The sequence below is a fragment of the Botryllus schlosseri genome, chromosome 10 (assembly GCF_051294905.1).
Source record: "Botryllus schlosseri isolate E-star chromosome 10, Bs_hap1, whole genome shotgun sequence".
In the NCBI taxonomy this organism is placed as follows: Eukaryota; Metazoa; Chordata; class Ascidiacea; order Stolidobranchia; family Styelidae; genus Botryllus; species Botryllus schlosseri.
The window spans coordinates 20540022-20555376 of record NC_137245.1 but is presented as its reverse complement, the minus strand read 5'-3'; the positions used below and the strand labels follow the sequence as shown (position 1 = coordinate 20555376).

Genomic DNA, 15355 nt, shown 5'->3' with positions numbered 1-15355 from the left:
TCTGCAAAACTCGTACTTATCATACTGGTTGCCATATTTGAGCATACGCATACGAAGCTTCAGATAGATCTTTTGCAAGTTACATATTTTTAATTGTATTGCACTGAGAGACATATGATATTTTTCGAAGCTTGAGACAATTAACATTTAGATTTCCAACAGACGTAGACAACAGATAAAGTATGAATCTACTTGTTATACGTTTTTTTTACAGTTAATGCGTCTTTTGGTGTTGTATGGTATTTCTGATGGCTTTGAAGCCAGGTTGCGATTAAGCTTCATTCAAAATTTGAGACTTTCGTCAGTTATACGAGATCGTAAGCTCGTCTTGATTCTATTATTAAATGCGAGGACCCATGATGACATACGTAGCTGGAGCCAAACGTGGTCACTATACAGCAGTGTACATACCCACTTTAATGTGTGATGCATCGGTGAGGTGGGGCCATAGGGGAGGCAGTGCCTCACCTGTCTACTAGATCTTGAACATTTTTATTGCCAAAATCAAGCAAATTGCTTATTTCTTGCTCGAAATTAAAGCGTGAAAGGAGAAGTAAGGCATAGGTGAGGCACGGCCAGGCGATGCCTTACCCATGATAGCGCAATTGATCGTAAATATCAAAGAATTTATAATAACTGATAATAATCGAATGTATAATTGTGGCACTGATTCCCATCCGACTTCTCAATTCCCACGGTGTTCGGCGGTAACAAATCGTTGCGCCACACGCTCACATTTATATAGCTACTTTATCCATCAAGAACGTGGATAGCTATGGCGTTGTTTATAATTTGAATTTGTAATTGTGAATGTCAATTCCACGGCAGTTCATTTCTCGCCGTAGATCAGGAAGACAATGTATATTTGAAATTTGCATTGTGATACGGGTACCGCCATGTATGCTATTCTATTTGATCCATCGACGTATCGTGCAATCCAAGATTTTGTGGCGGGTACATCGAATTCGGGAGTGATATTGGTCGCCGGCGCGAGAACAACTTAAATTTGAGGATTTTGAAAAGGGGGTGCGAGCCCCTAACCCTTGCACGCACGAACATGTTTCCGGAATGCGAACATTCGATGTCATTCAGTTTCGCAATGTCACTCATTATTCACAATCGCTGATCATAATAATCTCAGCGGCATATTGTCTCCAAACCACCAAGAGATAGGAGCCAACGCATGCCAGGCCCGAGACTATGGTTACGCCAGCGATGATATCGTTCGTACCATGCCTATTGCAGATGCGATTGTGCAGGCCAGCGATAATATCGTGAGCACCAAGCCAATGCAGTTGCGATTATGTAGGCCAGTGATGGTATAATGTCCACAGAGCCTATTGCAGATGTGATTCTGCCAGCGAAACTATAGGCTTGTTGAAGACTCGAAAAATCAGGCCAGCAACGGTAGCCGAGTTCGCGACAATCAATGACCTAATTTGGCGATCTTCTCAGCGGGAGATTGCGTCGCGTTGCACAGTGCATTGACGTATCCCGCTAATTGACGTTTCCCGCTAATTGGCCGCGCGAAACATTGATAATACGACTTATTGAAGCTCCCTAAAAGTTCAAAACATATTATTAACGATACTATTTTATCCGGTTAACCGGCAGGTTAATATCCGGATATCGGTTAATAAAAAAACCTGCGGTTAACCGGTTAACCGTTATCCGGATAATCCAACCCTAGTGAGCATATTGATGATCCTTTTGGTAGTCAGTTTGCGTTCCGTTTCATATTACGCTACATCTCGTACTAGACGACTATACAAGGTTGATGCTACAGTCACTGTACTCTGATTCATTTTGATCAACACGGTCGGCCAGCTGCTCATTCGCCTATTAAGGGCGATTTCAAGATATTGTCTTGATGTTATTCTTTACCAATCACGCATACAGTCCGTTACTGTCAAACGAAAGAAGCTATTATTCATTACGAATAACTTTTATCAGAGCATGTTTAATTTGATACTTCCATATTGATGTAAAATAACATGAGATTTTTAAAAAGGAGAATGAGCATTGTATAAAATCGATGTTACCGAAGCCATAAAGCGACGATATCAGATATGGCTGCTGATATCGTACGACAAATTAAGTGGATTAACCTTACAACTGTGAAAAATATTGGTTTCATATTACAGGAGCATACATTCAATTGGTTTTAAGCGTTTGTTCATGACCTGTGAGCAATTGCCATCGTGCACTGTCGTGAAAACTATGAAGTGTTCATATAAAATATTTACGAAACAATTTTAAATGCGCAAGTTGCAAATGCATGAAATCTGTTTAGAGTTGACGTCAAAAAGTCACGTTCGGAAGCGAAGTATTCGTTGAATGATATAATCCGGAAATTTCAGCTCTATCGTCGATACGTGGTTGTACTCCGCCTCTACATTGGCTCGAGGATGAACTGGTTTGGTACTCTTGTATAGTGCTAGACACGGCCGAGACTAGTCCAGAAATCGTAATGAAGACTCCAAGTAGTGCGACAAAAATGTTCTTCAGCATGCGTAACAATCGCACAGACGGCCTTGTCGATAAGAAGTGTGCCGGAAAAACGCTGAATAAGAACCGCAACGTTAACTTCACAGTAAAAAATATACTGGTAGGTAATTTGAAGTAAAAAACGCGAGCATTCTTAGGTTCACGAACATAGAATCTCTGTGCACATTACACATAGCCTTACACAATATTTTACTGGATTTACAGGAGCATTGTATTATTGATCATGCGCTTACATATAAAAGGTACTATAAAGGGAGCTGAGATTGGTCGAAGTCTTTCTGGATGGTATATTACCAGGTACATCTGTAACAACCATATTTCTGGTATAATTCGGCCATGGAGGAGATTGGCAGTGTACCACATTGTTTTTCACCAAAATCCCTTGACTACTTCTACCTTCCACCATCTACTGATTCTCGCAAAAATATGCAACAGTGACATTTATCGATTGTATTGTCGCTCAGGCACAATTATCTATTTACGTGAATGTAATGAAAGTTCAAATGCTTAGGTAAAATAGTAGTTGATTGATAGATTGATTCATAATTACGAAGTAGCTCGGGTGCAGTCAATGAAATATATTCTTGAAATATACAGTCTAAATGTTTTAGTAGAGACTGTGGTACCGGTAACCGACCACCTCTGCTACGAAAAAAAGTATCTCAATTATATCGACCAATAGTTAACCTGTCCTATAGATATACGCGAGTGCACATCTTCACAATCACCGACAACAAGCATAGATATACCGTCCAGTGTCACGGTGCTGATGTTCCAATGAAGTCCCATTGTTTGGATCTGGATGCGGCAGCATGTTCTCATCGTGTTGCTGATTTAACATCATGATCGTAACGAGTGAAGGGAAAATCAGCTGGAGCGGACACGCCAATAAACTTCCCGAAACAGTAACTATACTTTCCAGAAACGGAAGGCAAACTGCACCAATACCTAAATGAGTTGTATAGGTAAGTAAGCGACCTGCGTGCTCATACAAATTTTTTATGTATGTGCGTACGGAATATTACACGATATGTCTTTACCACAACCATTTGAGTGATGTCATCCTTCAACACGTTATCTTAAGATAATTTCATTTTGTTGGGGAGGAAGTACCTATAGAGATTTCCTGGTTCATTGATCGAACATGAGCATGAGAGTTTGTAAGTGCAAGGAAAGTGAGGAGAGTCAAGAACTGGATATTACCATCATATAATGGTTTGTTTATGCAACCTTTTTCCATAAGCGGGTCAGATTCAAACAACGCGGCCGGACAGCAAGTCGCACGGACATTTTCTATCGTAGTTGCAAGGCATCATCTCATTAAGAATCGGTGATGCCGCGAATTATCAATAAAGTTCGTTTTCAGAATATCCCGTCATAATTTAATTAATGCCTGATGGTGTCCGAAGAGCGAAAAAACATTTCAGGTTATTGAGTAAATTCTGTAAAAACTATTCATGCAAATGCTAGAATATGCATATTTTAGAGATTTAACTGTTTTCCCCCTTTTTAAGTCCGCTTTAGGTTGGCTCAAACATATCAGACTTTCAGCTAAACTACAGAAACTCATTTAGCGGGCCGCATCGTCACAACTTTGTGGCACAATGTTTTTTTTCTGCGGGTCTCATGTTGTACATCCCCGCTGTAAGACGAAGATTCTCATGCAAATTTATCCAGGTAATTGGCAACGCCGGCATAATCGCCTTCACAATAGGGACAACATCAGTTACATCCTGGCATATGATCAAATCTTATATATATTGTGATCGGCTGTATGGATCAACGCATTTGAACTCGAACTGGACCTTCGTAAGCTCACACGGCTGCTGTCATATCCACGTTCAAAAATGTTGGTGTACACTGTACAGCAGGGGTGTCAAACTCAAATTGTGTCGCGGGTCGGATTCAGACCTTCAAATCGCTCGCGGGCCGGACCAGCCAACTGATTCCAAAATGATAGGCCTACCTCATGTTCTTGCTTTCCACCTAAATAATTTATTATTTTATATAGATAATAATTGTATATTACATTGTATCACGGCTCAAATAGGTTTTATTCTAGCTAGCAAGTAGCAACAATTAACTTTATTCGCGAACAATGGAATTGGCCAAATGTGATGATTGACCGATTGCATACAGTTATGAACGGCTAAAACAGTAGCGCTAATTACGATATTACTTGGCGTATTTCTATGCTCCTTTTGCTTTAGTCGTAATCTGGCTTTAGACCTGCACAGGCGTTGTGAGGAACACAAGAGATTTAACAGTGGACGCGGACGTTTGAATTTGGTTTATCATTATTAAATATCGAATCTGGTTTATCTGGAGTCGGAAGTGACACAGTATAGTGAGGCCACATATATTTGAATTATTTTTGTGTAAGTAATATATTCTCCTTGTAAACTGCATATAACGGCTCCGCATTGGCGATTGTTCTGCGAACAAATACTTTTTGATCCATACTCCAATAAAACTCTGAACACAATGTGTACTTTTTGCCTTCTCGAAACTTGTGAAACCACAACACCGCAATCGGGCGGTTATAACGTGGCCTAAGAACATGCTCGACATTTGCTGTCCTAAGGGGTTATTTAATGGAAGTATAACTTACAATAAAATATCAACATTAGTTGCAAATGTGCTGAAAACTAAAATCATTTTTCAATCTACTCAGAATTGCTTCGCGGGCCGGATGCGGCCCGCGGGCTGCATGTTTGACACCCCCGCTGTACAGTGTACACTGTTTGATCTCAATAATAGTGTTGGTGCGACACGACGAAATTGTAAATAATCGAATATATAGATTAATACTATAGCCTGCATTTTAGATTAGCGTATCACATCACCAGGGCACGCGCCATCACCTTAAAATTGATTGACCATATAATGCTTAATTATGCTAACAATGCTAAAAATTAGTAATGATGCGATTAAATACTGTACTCTCACTCATGGCTCAGCTGAGCATACATATTTTTATAGCTACTGTATCCCAGCAGATTGGTCAACATATTACAAGTCGCATACTATGCCGTCTCACTTTTCGTCGTATCTCCACCGTGTGGTCATTTGAAGCGACATGAAATATGTTTAAAAATGAATAAACCAGAGATCAACCGTACATAGCAAGGTCGATAGTCCTAACTTGGACAGAAGTTCGCAGCAACGATTCTTCGGTTGAAATTTGGCTTCGATTACCGTCCACAAGATATCCATAGGCACATAGAATTGGAGTGGATACGAGAAGAATATAACTATCGCCAGTAACGTCCTTACACCATCCGAGTATCTTAACAAGACAAGACATAGATAACACTCAAAAACAAAGGTTGTCCTGCGCCATTAGGTGTTCAAAATGGTCATGGTCACTGATGTTGAGTAGCCTATACATGCATGTACACTAAACAGAAGTTGAATAAGAAATGATTCAAAAGTATAGTAAAAAAACAATTTGGGACAATACTCATATATCGGAAGTATATTTGTCAATGCCGTATCTCCCCGTAACCATGCAGTTGTAAAACTGCGTAGTGTAGGCTATGCTACGTCCCTGGAGTGGCTAGTTACAGGGGTGTAGAGTCGGTGAATTTTGCCACCGACTCCAGACATCTTAAATAGAACGACTCCAACTTCAGAGTCTTTAAACGTACCAACTACCACTCCAACTCCGACTCAAACAGCACTACAAATTTACTTCGAAAATTATATGCCACAGTGAGGGTTAAATGAAATTCATATAACTATTTAACTTATAGAAATATATTATTCACGATGGCATGCGTAAGTGTTTCATTGTGGCACAGCTCGACATATTAACCGGGCAATTAACATGGAAGTAGTCATTTCGAAATAACCTTCATTTTTTCATGTGTTATAGTTTTTTATAACATGGACAAGCCACGGATACTCTAATACAGTACTGATTCCCAACCGGGGGTCCGCGAAGCATTTTCGAGAGGTCCGCGAGCCTCCTAGTTTGCAAGATTGTTGATAATCTATTTTTTAAATTAGAGAAATCACCAGACACTTTCGCTTCATAACTGCTAGAATCTCATAACTCGTAAAATCAGAATGGCCGTCTGAGATGAAATATTCTATTGTGCAAACTCATCTTAATTTTTAATTGCGAATAGCCTGCTAATACAAACATATTACTGCTTAGAGATGCTTTGTTCGGATTTGGGATACAATTTATTTGCAAAAATCTTTTTTTCTTGGGATATGCATAACCGCTATTCCAGAATAACAATAAAAGGAGCTGCTAGATAGAACTGACAATGGGGGTCGTTATATGTTCACTAAAAATCTGATTCTCAATTTTGATTACATTCTAGTTGCGATCATACCCAAAGGTGTCGTTCGTCGGAAGCGTCGCGCGTTATTATTACATTCGCCCCCACCTATCTTTGTGGAAATGGATTTTCGGCACTCGTTCATATCTAATAGACGACGCGTATTTCCCATACACGGCCACGCACTTCGAGAAATATATCTGCAGAATTTGCTTTGGAATGATAAAGTCTTCCCAATTTCTACATAAATAGTATAGGCTATGAATCATAGCCTATGGTGTTATTTTCAAGAATGGTCATTTTGTTGCTGTTTATCACTAGCCAACAGCTGATATTTGCACAGGAAACATGCCGGTTGCACGGTAAGCTTGATTTGAACAAAATCTTTGGGGGTCCGCGGGGGTCCGTGACGCACCAAAAGGGGTCCGCGAAGACAAAAAGGTTGAGAACCACTGCTCTAATATGTATGAATAATTGAAACATGATATATATATCCCATTCCGTACAATTAAAAGGTGGATAAAACAACAGAAGTGTATAGCTCTATACTGGTAGTGTATGAGTCAACAAATATTACAAAGATGTACAATTATATCGCTACACACTATACAGATGACAAGCACACACACTCTCACTACTAATAAACACTGGTCAGAACGAAAGTTTAGGGTCAAATAGCATTTGTAGACAAATAGCATTTGCACTCTTTCGTAAACATTTGTTCTACCCAAGCGGCTGAGCTACCTATAAAAATATTTTTTATTTTGTCAAGTGGGAAGCAGCATTTGGTTGTATTTGAAGCTATTTTAAAAGTGATGCTGTTACTTACGAAACCAGACGACGAATTCACTCTGTCATAATAACATGGCATAATTCCAAAAAACCGTCTTAATTTGTGACTGCATCAGTAATTTTGTGATGGTCGCGATTTGGTTGAAATTTTCTTACTCTATGCAACTGAATTACAATTTGCAATAAATGTCCAATTTTATCAATACCGTTTTACTAATAACAGTGATTGTTGGTACACACAAATCCTATTTTACTTATTCTAGTAATTTTAAGATATATTTGAAAGCACATATTTTCGTGTTTAAGAAGTTGGAGTCGGAGTCAGGAGAATTTTTACAAACTCTGTCCCCGACTCCAGCCAGTATTTTTTTCACGACTACGACTCCAAGGCGTGCAAATTTTTTTTTTAGACTCTGACTCCAATAAGGGGAAAATGAGCGAAACTCCGACTCCACGAATCCGATTCCGACTTCACAGCCCTGGTTATAAACCGCTGAAGTATTGAAAGTAAAACAAACCTATGCATTTGAATATTCCGGGAAAAGAGTGGTATTGTATTGAGCTACAACTTAAATCTAGCAACGACTCAATTGAAGAACTTACGGATTTGCGTGGGGTAAATTCAGCGATATGCTTGTGCATAGTGATGATCCAAAAGTAATGTAACCCGTAACTCCGATTAGTGTCGCAGTCAACGTGATGATCGCGAAAGCAACGGAAAGAACATAAGGCAAATTTTCGCTTGATTTCATCGAATTTTCTAGCGGCAATATCTGTTAAATAGAAAATTTACGGTTATCATTAGCACTATGCTATAGAACCGCGACAAGCGAGACATATAACTATTTCACTCTGTCGTACAAAACGCACAGTCTTTAAGTGTTTCTTTTATCATCAGAGCGCAAGCCACAGTATAGATTGCGATGAGGCAGTATAACAACGTGATTATAACGACAGCAGTTACAGAATATTCAAGATATAAAATGTATAGCAAGTATAGCGATGGATTTTCGAATCACACACTAAACCAGACTTACACGAAACTCGGAATTCTAATTGCAGTTAAGTATATTTTATGTTTTCCGTGCAAAGATATTTGCTTGTCCCTGCAAAATTAGTTTTGTTTTCAATTCGATTGACGGATCTTGGTAATTTCAGTTGTGAAAAAAGTCTGATAAAGTAAGCAAAAAATCATCTCACCACAGCGATGCCTTCAGCGGTGAAGGCTATAGCGGAAAGAAACAGCGGTATTTCCTTAAATCTCACGGTCTCCATGCTTGAGATGTCTGACGATAGGGGAGCATGCTGAATGGAAAATAAGATAACCCTGAGTGAATTATGCGTGGCGTACAGATTCGATTCATACCTCTAGCAAATATTTGACAATCATAACTATGGCCGAAACGTAGAGTATATTCCCAATAGTTGACAGCCACGCCAACCCGGATAGATTTCTCGTGAAGGTTGTGAGCGTAAGTGGAATCCAAATTATAGCCATAATCACCCGGTCTTCCGGAATATCCTGCCAGTAAACGGCCAATACCTGGGGTGAAAACGTGGGTGAGTTGTAAGGAGACAATGCGCTATCGCAACACCATACAGAGAGCGCAACGAAGGTGCAGCGTGGAATTCCGATAACTCATCGACAGAATCTCTCATTTTAACAGATTGGGCCTTTTTAATTAATACATTACCCATATCAAAATCAACACTCTCAGAAATTACAATATTTCTATAGAAAAAAAAGTCAAGAAAGTATGGGAAACACCGGTCTACCATATTCCAGACATATGCATTTCCATGTACAAATGCAGTGTACTCTTGAGGCTGCAATTTAATCATCTAACAGTGAAAAAGCTATGAAAAATTGTCCTTGAAACCAGCTTTCATATGATACCCTACGCTACTAGTTTGAATATTTTTATAGGGTTTTGAACTATTCGCATTCTAAATTGTGTAACGCTTGACCGATTTCAGACCATCGATCAAGTTTCGCCTCAATTTAACCTTTAGCACTACGCCGCATGGCATTTAATACCACATGGGAATATAACCAATAGCTACTCAGAGAAGCAAGTACCAAATCTCAACCGTAATCCAACATCTGTTTACACCAGGGGTGTCAAACATCCGGCCCGCGGGCTGCATCCGTCCAGGCAGATGATTTCATCCGGCCCGCGCAGCTATTATAAGTAGACTGAAAAATATGTGTATTATCCGGCGCACTTCTAACTAACGTTGACATTTTTAGTAAGAAATACTTCAATTAAATAGTCCTTCAAGATAGCACATTTCGAGTATGTATATGCCCCATTATAACCACCCGACTGCGGTGTTGTGGTTTCCAGTCACCATTAGGAGTAGATCGCTGACATTGACAGTCAATTCCGAGTATAGGCTAGAAAGTTAGAAAGTTAGAAATTTATTTCACTATCCAAAAACTAGTTATTCACTGAAGAGTAAACGCGAAGAACCCTGATATGCAGGTTACATGGAAAATATAATAAGAGGTCTCCAGCCGAATCGCGGTATAATAATATGAAGAAAATTTCAACGTCCGCGTTTACAGTTAAATCTTTTGCATTCCTCGCAACGCAAATACGCAGGGTTGATGCCAATTACTAAAAAGGAAGGATCATAGAAGTATGCCAGCTTATGCCATCGTTAGAGCCACGTTTTTATCGGCATATAACTGTATTCAGCCGCCCAATCATCGTATTATTGCCAATTCCACTAATTGCGAAAATGGCAGCTATAATAGAACCCCTATGATGCGTAATATAATGTAATATAAGCTGTTTAATGAAGTATTCAAATGAAAAATAAGAGCACGGATTTTAAGGTCTTTTGGGATTGAGGAATTTTGGTACGGCCCCCGAGCGATCTGACGTGTTGAATCCGGCCCGCGACGTCGGTTGAGTTTGACACTCCTTCTAATTTTACTTTGATAAAACCTGAATGCTGCAGAGCCGCAATGAGCAGAAATTATCAATTTTCAAAATGACGTAACTTTTGACCCCGGAGTTCAATTTTACTGAAATAAACTTTATTGTCTCCGAAATTAACTCATCTATGCATGTACCAAATTTCAGAAGATTTTGGAATGTGGGGCTCCAAATTTTGTTGTCCAGGTTGGTAATGGCCCAATACCGGCCACACCATTGCCCAATACCCATAGTATTCTTACATAATTCCATTATATTCCAATTAAGATGCAGTACGACTTTATATATACATATGCATTCGTCATTCAATTCAATTTTTGTCTAGTAATGAGCAGTGTTGGTATGACTCGAGTCACCTTTTTCGTATGACTTGACTTGACGCGGGTCACTTTGCAAAAATGACTTGACTTGAATTGACTCGACGTTTCAGAAATGTGGATTGACTCGTGACTCGGAGCAAACTTTACAAGTCAATTTCAAGTCATCAAGTAATGGTGTCGATAAAAAATGTTTGATCTCGCATATATTCGGATTGTGCGTGATACACCAAAAAATAGTTTGAAAAATCATAAAATCTGATGAAAGTGAAAAAAACTTTGACCATTTTCCACCAAATTTTCATCGAAGTTAGGATGTCCAACAAAACACCAAGTGTCCAAATTTACGACGGATTGCTTCATTAGTATCAAAGTTATGGTTATATGGCTGATTTCCCAATTAGAGGGGTAGCCTAGCCCCTTAATGATTAGGCGTTTTACTGAGCCTCCATTGTTCTATCTCAAATAAATTGACCGCAAACGAAGTGATCGGAGCTTACAGCTTACGTTGGTTTTAAACTAGTAGTAAAGTTGTCTAATGACACAGTATCTATCTCTGTTCTATGGACTGCTCATTGTGGTCGGTACGCACTTTAACCAAACCTCTTGTATAATTCAAATCGAATTTTAGTAGAGTTTATAAGTTTATATTGCACGCCAACCATCGGCGCAGGCTTGCATTGTATCTCACGGATATGTAGGTGGGCTCATATCAATTCGTTTATGAGGTTTCGTATTCTAACCTATATTTTGGCTGGTAATTATAGACTGAGGCTATACTTGTACATCAGGGGCGGCAACTTCTTCGGTCGGCGGGCCTGATATGGGAAAATGAAGTACTTGGCGGGCCGGATTACAGAATCGATACATTAATCGCGTATTTATCCACCTGTACAAGGAATAAATGGTATTTATTGTAAACTTTATGTTTAAAGCATTAGAGATCAATAACAGTATTTAGTGAATTTATGAACCTAATGTAGGCCTACTTCAATAGCTGTTAAAGTCAATCTGGCATCTGTGGTTGGTCAATCAAAGTTGTCAGCAAGTTCTTTGAACTCTGGCTGCATGTCGGGTGTGGAAACCCTTAGCAAAGACTGCACTTGCCCGTGAATATCAGTTATATTTATATTGGAGCGCAGCCTTGTCTTGTTAATGTCTATGGTCGTAAATGTTTGCTCGCAAATGTATGTAGACTAGGGCTGTTCAAAAATAACTTTTTATCTGGATTCCAGCCATTTAGTGATTAAATTGTCAGGTTACCCTAAAACACGCTGCACACCAAATTTGGTTCAATTCTAACAAGTATAAGACTCCGCAGATCCAATTAAAATTTCTAATTTATTATTCGAGTTTTTCGTTGATAATTCTCGGATTATCCACCAATCAAGGATAATCCGACAATTATCAACGAAAAACTCCAATAACTCCGCTTCTACTAGTTGGAATTGAGTCAAATTTGTTTTGCATCGTCTTTGAAGACTCTTCAACAATTTTATGGGGTTGACAGAAAAATTTGAATTTTTAAAAACAATTTCCTAATAAACTAAAAATTTCAATTGGATCTGCGGAGCCTTATACTTGTTAGAATTGAACCAAATTTGGTGTGCAGCGTTTTTTAGGGTAACCTGACAATTTAACCAGTGAATGGCTGGAATCCAGAAAAAAAGTTATTTTTGAACAGCCCTAATGTAGACCCAAGCAGAATAAGTAGTTCCATGACCAACTTTCTCAGGTTGGCAAACTTGCATTGACTCCGTGACGCTTTAAATTTGTCAATACGTACTTTCAGATGAGAATATCACTTTCAAGGCAGAAACTCTCTGCGGGCCGCTCAAAATCCCGTCGCGGACCGTATGATGCCCGCCCCTGTTATACATAGTTTAGCAGTTCTTCGTATGCGTGAGCGATACAACGCCTTTTTGCATGTTTATTTAACTCTATACATTCGTCCCTCGATACAAAATAAATGGCGACTTTCAAACAGCTATCAAAATGCAATGACGTAATTATGCCTTGTACTTCTAAAAATCAACTTGACTTGAATTGTGACTTGACTCGTGACTTGACTTGACTTGACTTGACTCGACTTGACTCGAGTCACCTCCAAAAATCGAGCGACTTGACTTGACTCGAGTCACGTCACGTTCAAGAATCGATTGACTTGACTTGACTCGAGAGTCAAAATGTGCGACGACTCGAGATGACTCGTGACTTGATCCCAACACTGGTGATAAGCTCCATCATATTCATTCAACCACATATGATTCGCATGTTGACACTTACTTATAGCAAATCGTGCCTCGGTACTACGTGAAAACGTTTATATCCAGCGTCATGACTTGCAGGCTCGGGATTTAGTATTAAATATGCTCTGAATGACTAGTGGTGAACAAGCATGAAACTATAAGGAAACGATATCAGCATAAATCATCATAAGCATCATTTCAACTGTAAAGGCATTGTAACTGTACTGAAATCCAGGCCTACCTGTCTCAAATTCTGAGCTATGAAAACATAGTACGAACTGCAAAATAAAAGCTGCATGGTGGTTATAGAAGTATTGATGAAAATGCGAGCGGCACGCGCGTATTCCCGTAGCCGTGCATTTGGACAGTGCAATATACTGTTATATACCACCTCGCCGTAATCCATGCATGGAACGCCGACTTTTCTGCAGAAGGTAGAATGTGGCATTACGATAAACTGTGCTTTGATGACAATTTGGTATGAGGCTGTTCTTACCGAGAATAATACTGGGCTGATTCAGCCAAGCCCACCATGCACGAAGTAGTGACCACCATGAACGAAACGAATGTAATGGGTCCGAATATTAAGCCGACAAGGGATATTGACCAGGGAACTGACAATAGCCCGATACCCATATTGCATCGGATAACATGCATAAAAGCTGCGGCATTACTAAAAAAATGTAGGAATTTGTTATTAAATTAAATCTCTAGATGTTACAGTACTGTATACTTACCTTAAGCCAACGTTACGCTGCATATTTCGAGTGCAACCGCTTTCAACTTTTCCTGCACTTACTGGTCCTACAACTGTAACTCAGGTTATAGGCCTTATACGTATGGCCTTCACTCACGATGGGCTATCGATTATGATATCCTGCACAGTGCACATACTCAGATATCAGAAGGAAACGACATGACGGTTCTGTAGCTGCAGATTAGATCCATATTGTAATCACTTTGTAGAATTCGCCACTGTGTATATTTTTGAACAGCGAATCACTATCAATATCATTTCGAGTAAACTCACTCGATTTCAGTTGATAATCAGCATTGGTAAATGAACAAAATTCAGGAATGTCGATAAAAGACATTGGACCGGGACTTGTTAGCAATGGGGCCTGCATGAGGTTGAGTTGTTGTTACAGGTAACAAATCCAATTTATCACTTGTAAACATAGCGCAAAACGTATGATTTACCGAATGAATTTCATCATCAAGTAGGCCTATATATATGTAGCAGCCGTTCTGTATACTGCCCTATGTGACACCATAGTATAGCGAAGCGAAGTTGCTGTTGCCTCTTTAATGTCTGGCAGTCTCAGCGAGCGGAGTGTTTACCGCTCAGCCGCAAGTATGCCATAACAAAGTCTCCGCAGCAGTTGTTGTACCGTGGATCATCCACTGCATACATTAGTCTTTCAGAATGGCGAGGACGGACAGTTCGTAGCATATTCATCATATCGAAATCTTGTGGTCCTTTCAAATCGTTAAATTTCAATGGATGATTGACCGACTGTCTATCAGAAAATGTAGCAAAGTCTCTCCAGTTGTACTGCAATAAATGTCGAATTTTCATACAATATTACGTAAGTTAACTACCGGAGTTCGTCATAAGTCAAAATTTTCAATTTTTAGAGCAAAAGTTTTCGTTTTTTAGATCAAAATATATTTGCTCTACATATACCATTCAGTTTAACACTTTACCATGCTGTTCAATTTCAGACAATCCGACTATTTTCTTGCACATTCGTTACTGGGGAGAAATTACCATCTGGCCATGGATTTACTCCAGTATAATGACCTTGAGTCAACCGCTTTTAAAATGTTGTTTGACATGTCGCAGTGCTCAGATGCTAGTGAGTTCTATCAAAATCTTATCGTCTAAAACAGTGGTCCTTAAACTTTTTAGACATCGATCCAAATCTGGGTTTTAGTGGCATCTCGCGGGCCAGGCCTTACACACCAAAAAGAATGCATTGTAATATGAGTATGCTACGAGTTTAGGAGCATGTAGGACATAGAGACAGCGCAGACAACTGTTGTCCGCAGCGCAGCTCTACTCTACATGTCTGACGGACGTGATTACATATTGGGGTGCATTATTTTCCTCAGAGCCTCGCATTTGTACTGCATCTCTACAACTGTCTACTCAGATTACAAGGACGGGACTATTTGGTCCCGACCAATGCGACGGCCACACATATCAATATCGAAGGTTTTGACCAACCAGCGACGGTCTTTTGCCGCCG

The 15355-nt window shown here is 39.5% G+C and overlaps 1 protein-coding gene and 1 long non-coding RNA gene across 2 annotated transcripts in view; one reads left to right on the top strand and one right to left on the bottom strand.

Moving 5' to 3' along the window:
• The window catches only part of LOC145448180 (uncharacterized), a 453937-nt gene that overhangs the window by 155228 nt on the left and 283354 nt on the right, over window positions 1-15355 (top strand). The window lies entirely within an intron of this gene.
• Window positions 1941-13988, bottom strand: LOC145448167 (proton-coupled amino acid transporter 3-like). The gene is made up of 9 exons (XM_080326510.1): window positions 13841-13988; window positions 13600-13776; window positions 13345-13528; window positions 8959-9135; window positions 8793-8897; window positions 8196-8365; window positions 5631-5797; window positions 3258-3456; window positions 1941-2563 (listed from the first exon to the last, which is right to left on the bottom strand). Exons 1-9 carry the CDS (start codon window positions 13861-13863, stop codon window positions 2302-2304), a joined length of 1464 nt encoding a protein of 487 aa, XP_080182636.1. The 5' UTR covers window positions 13864-13988; the 3' UTR covers window positions 1941-2301.

Coding starts and splice junctions, on each gene's coding strand:
- LOC145448167 (XM_080326510.1), bottom strand. CDS start 13,863: ATGCAGCGTAACGTTGGCTTAAG. Junction 9,136..13,344: donor TAGCTCAGAATTTGAGACAG/GTAGGCCTGGAT, acceptor TTTTCACCCCAG/GTATTGGCCGTTTACTGGCA. Junction 3,457..5,630: donor AGGACTATCGACCTTGCTAT/GTACGGTTGATC, acceptor CAACTCATTTAG/GTATTGGTGCAGTTTGCCTT.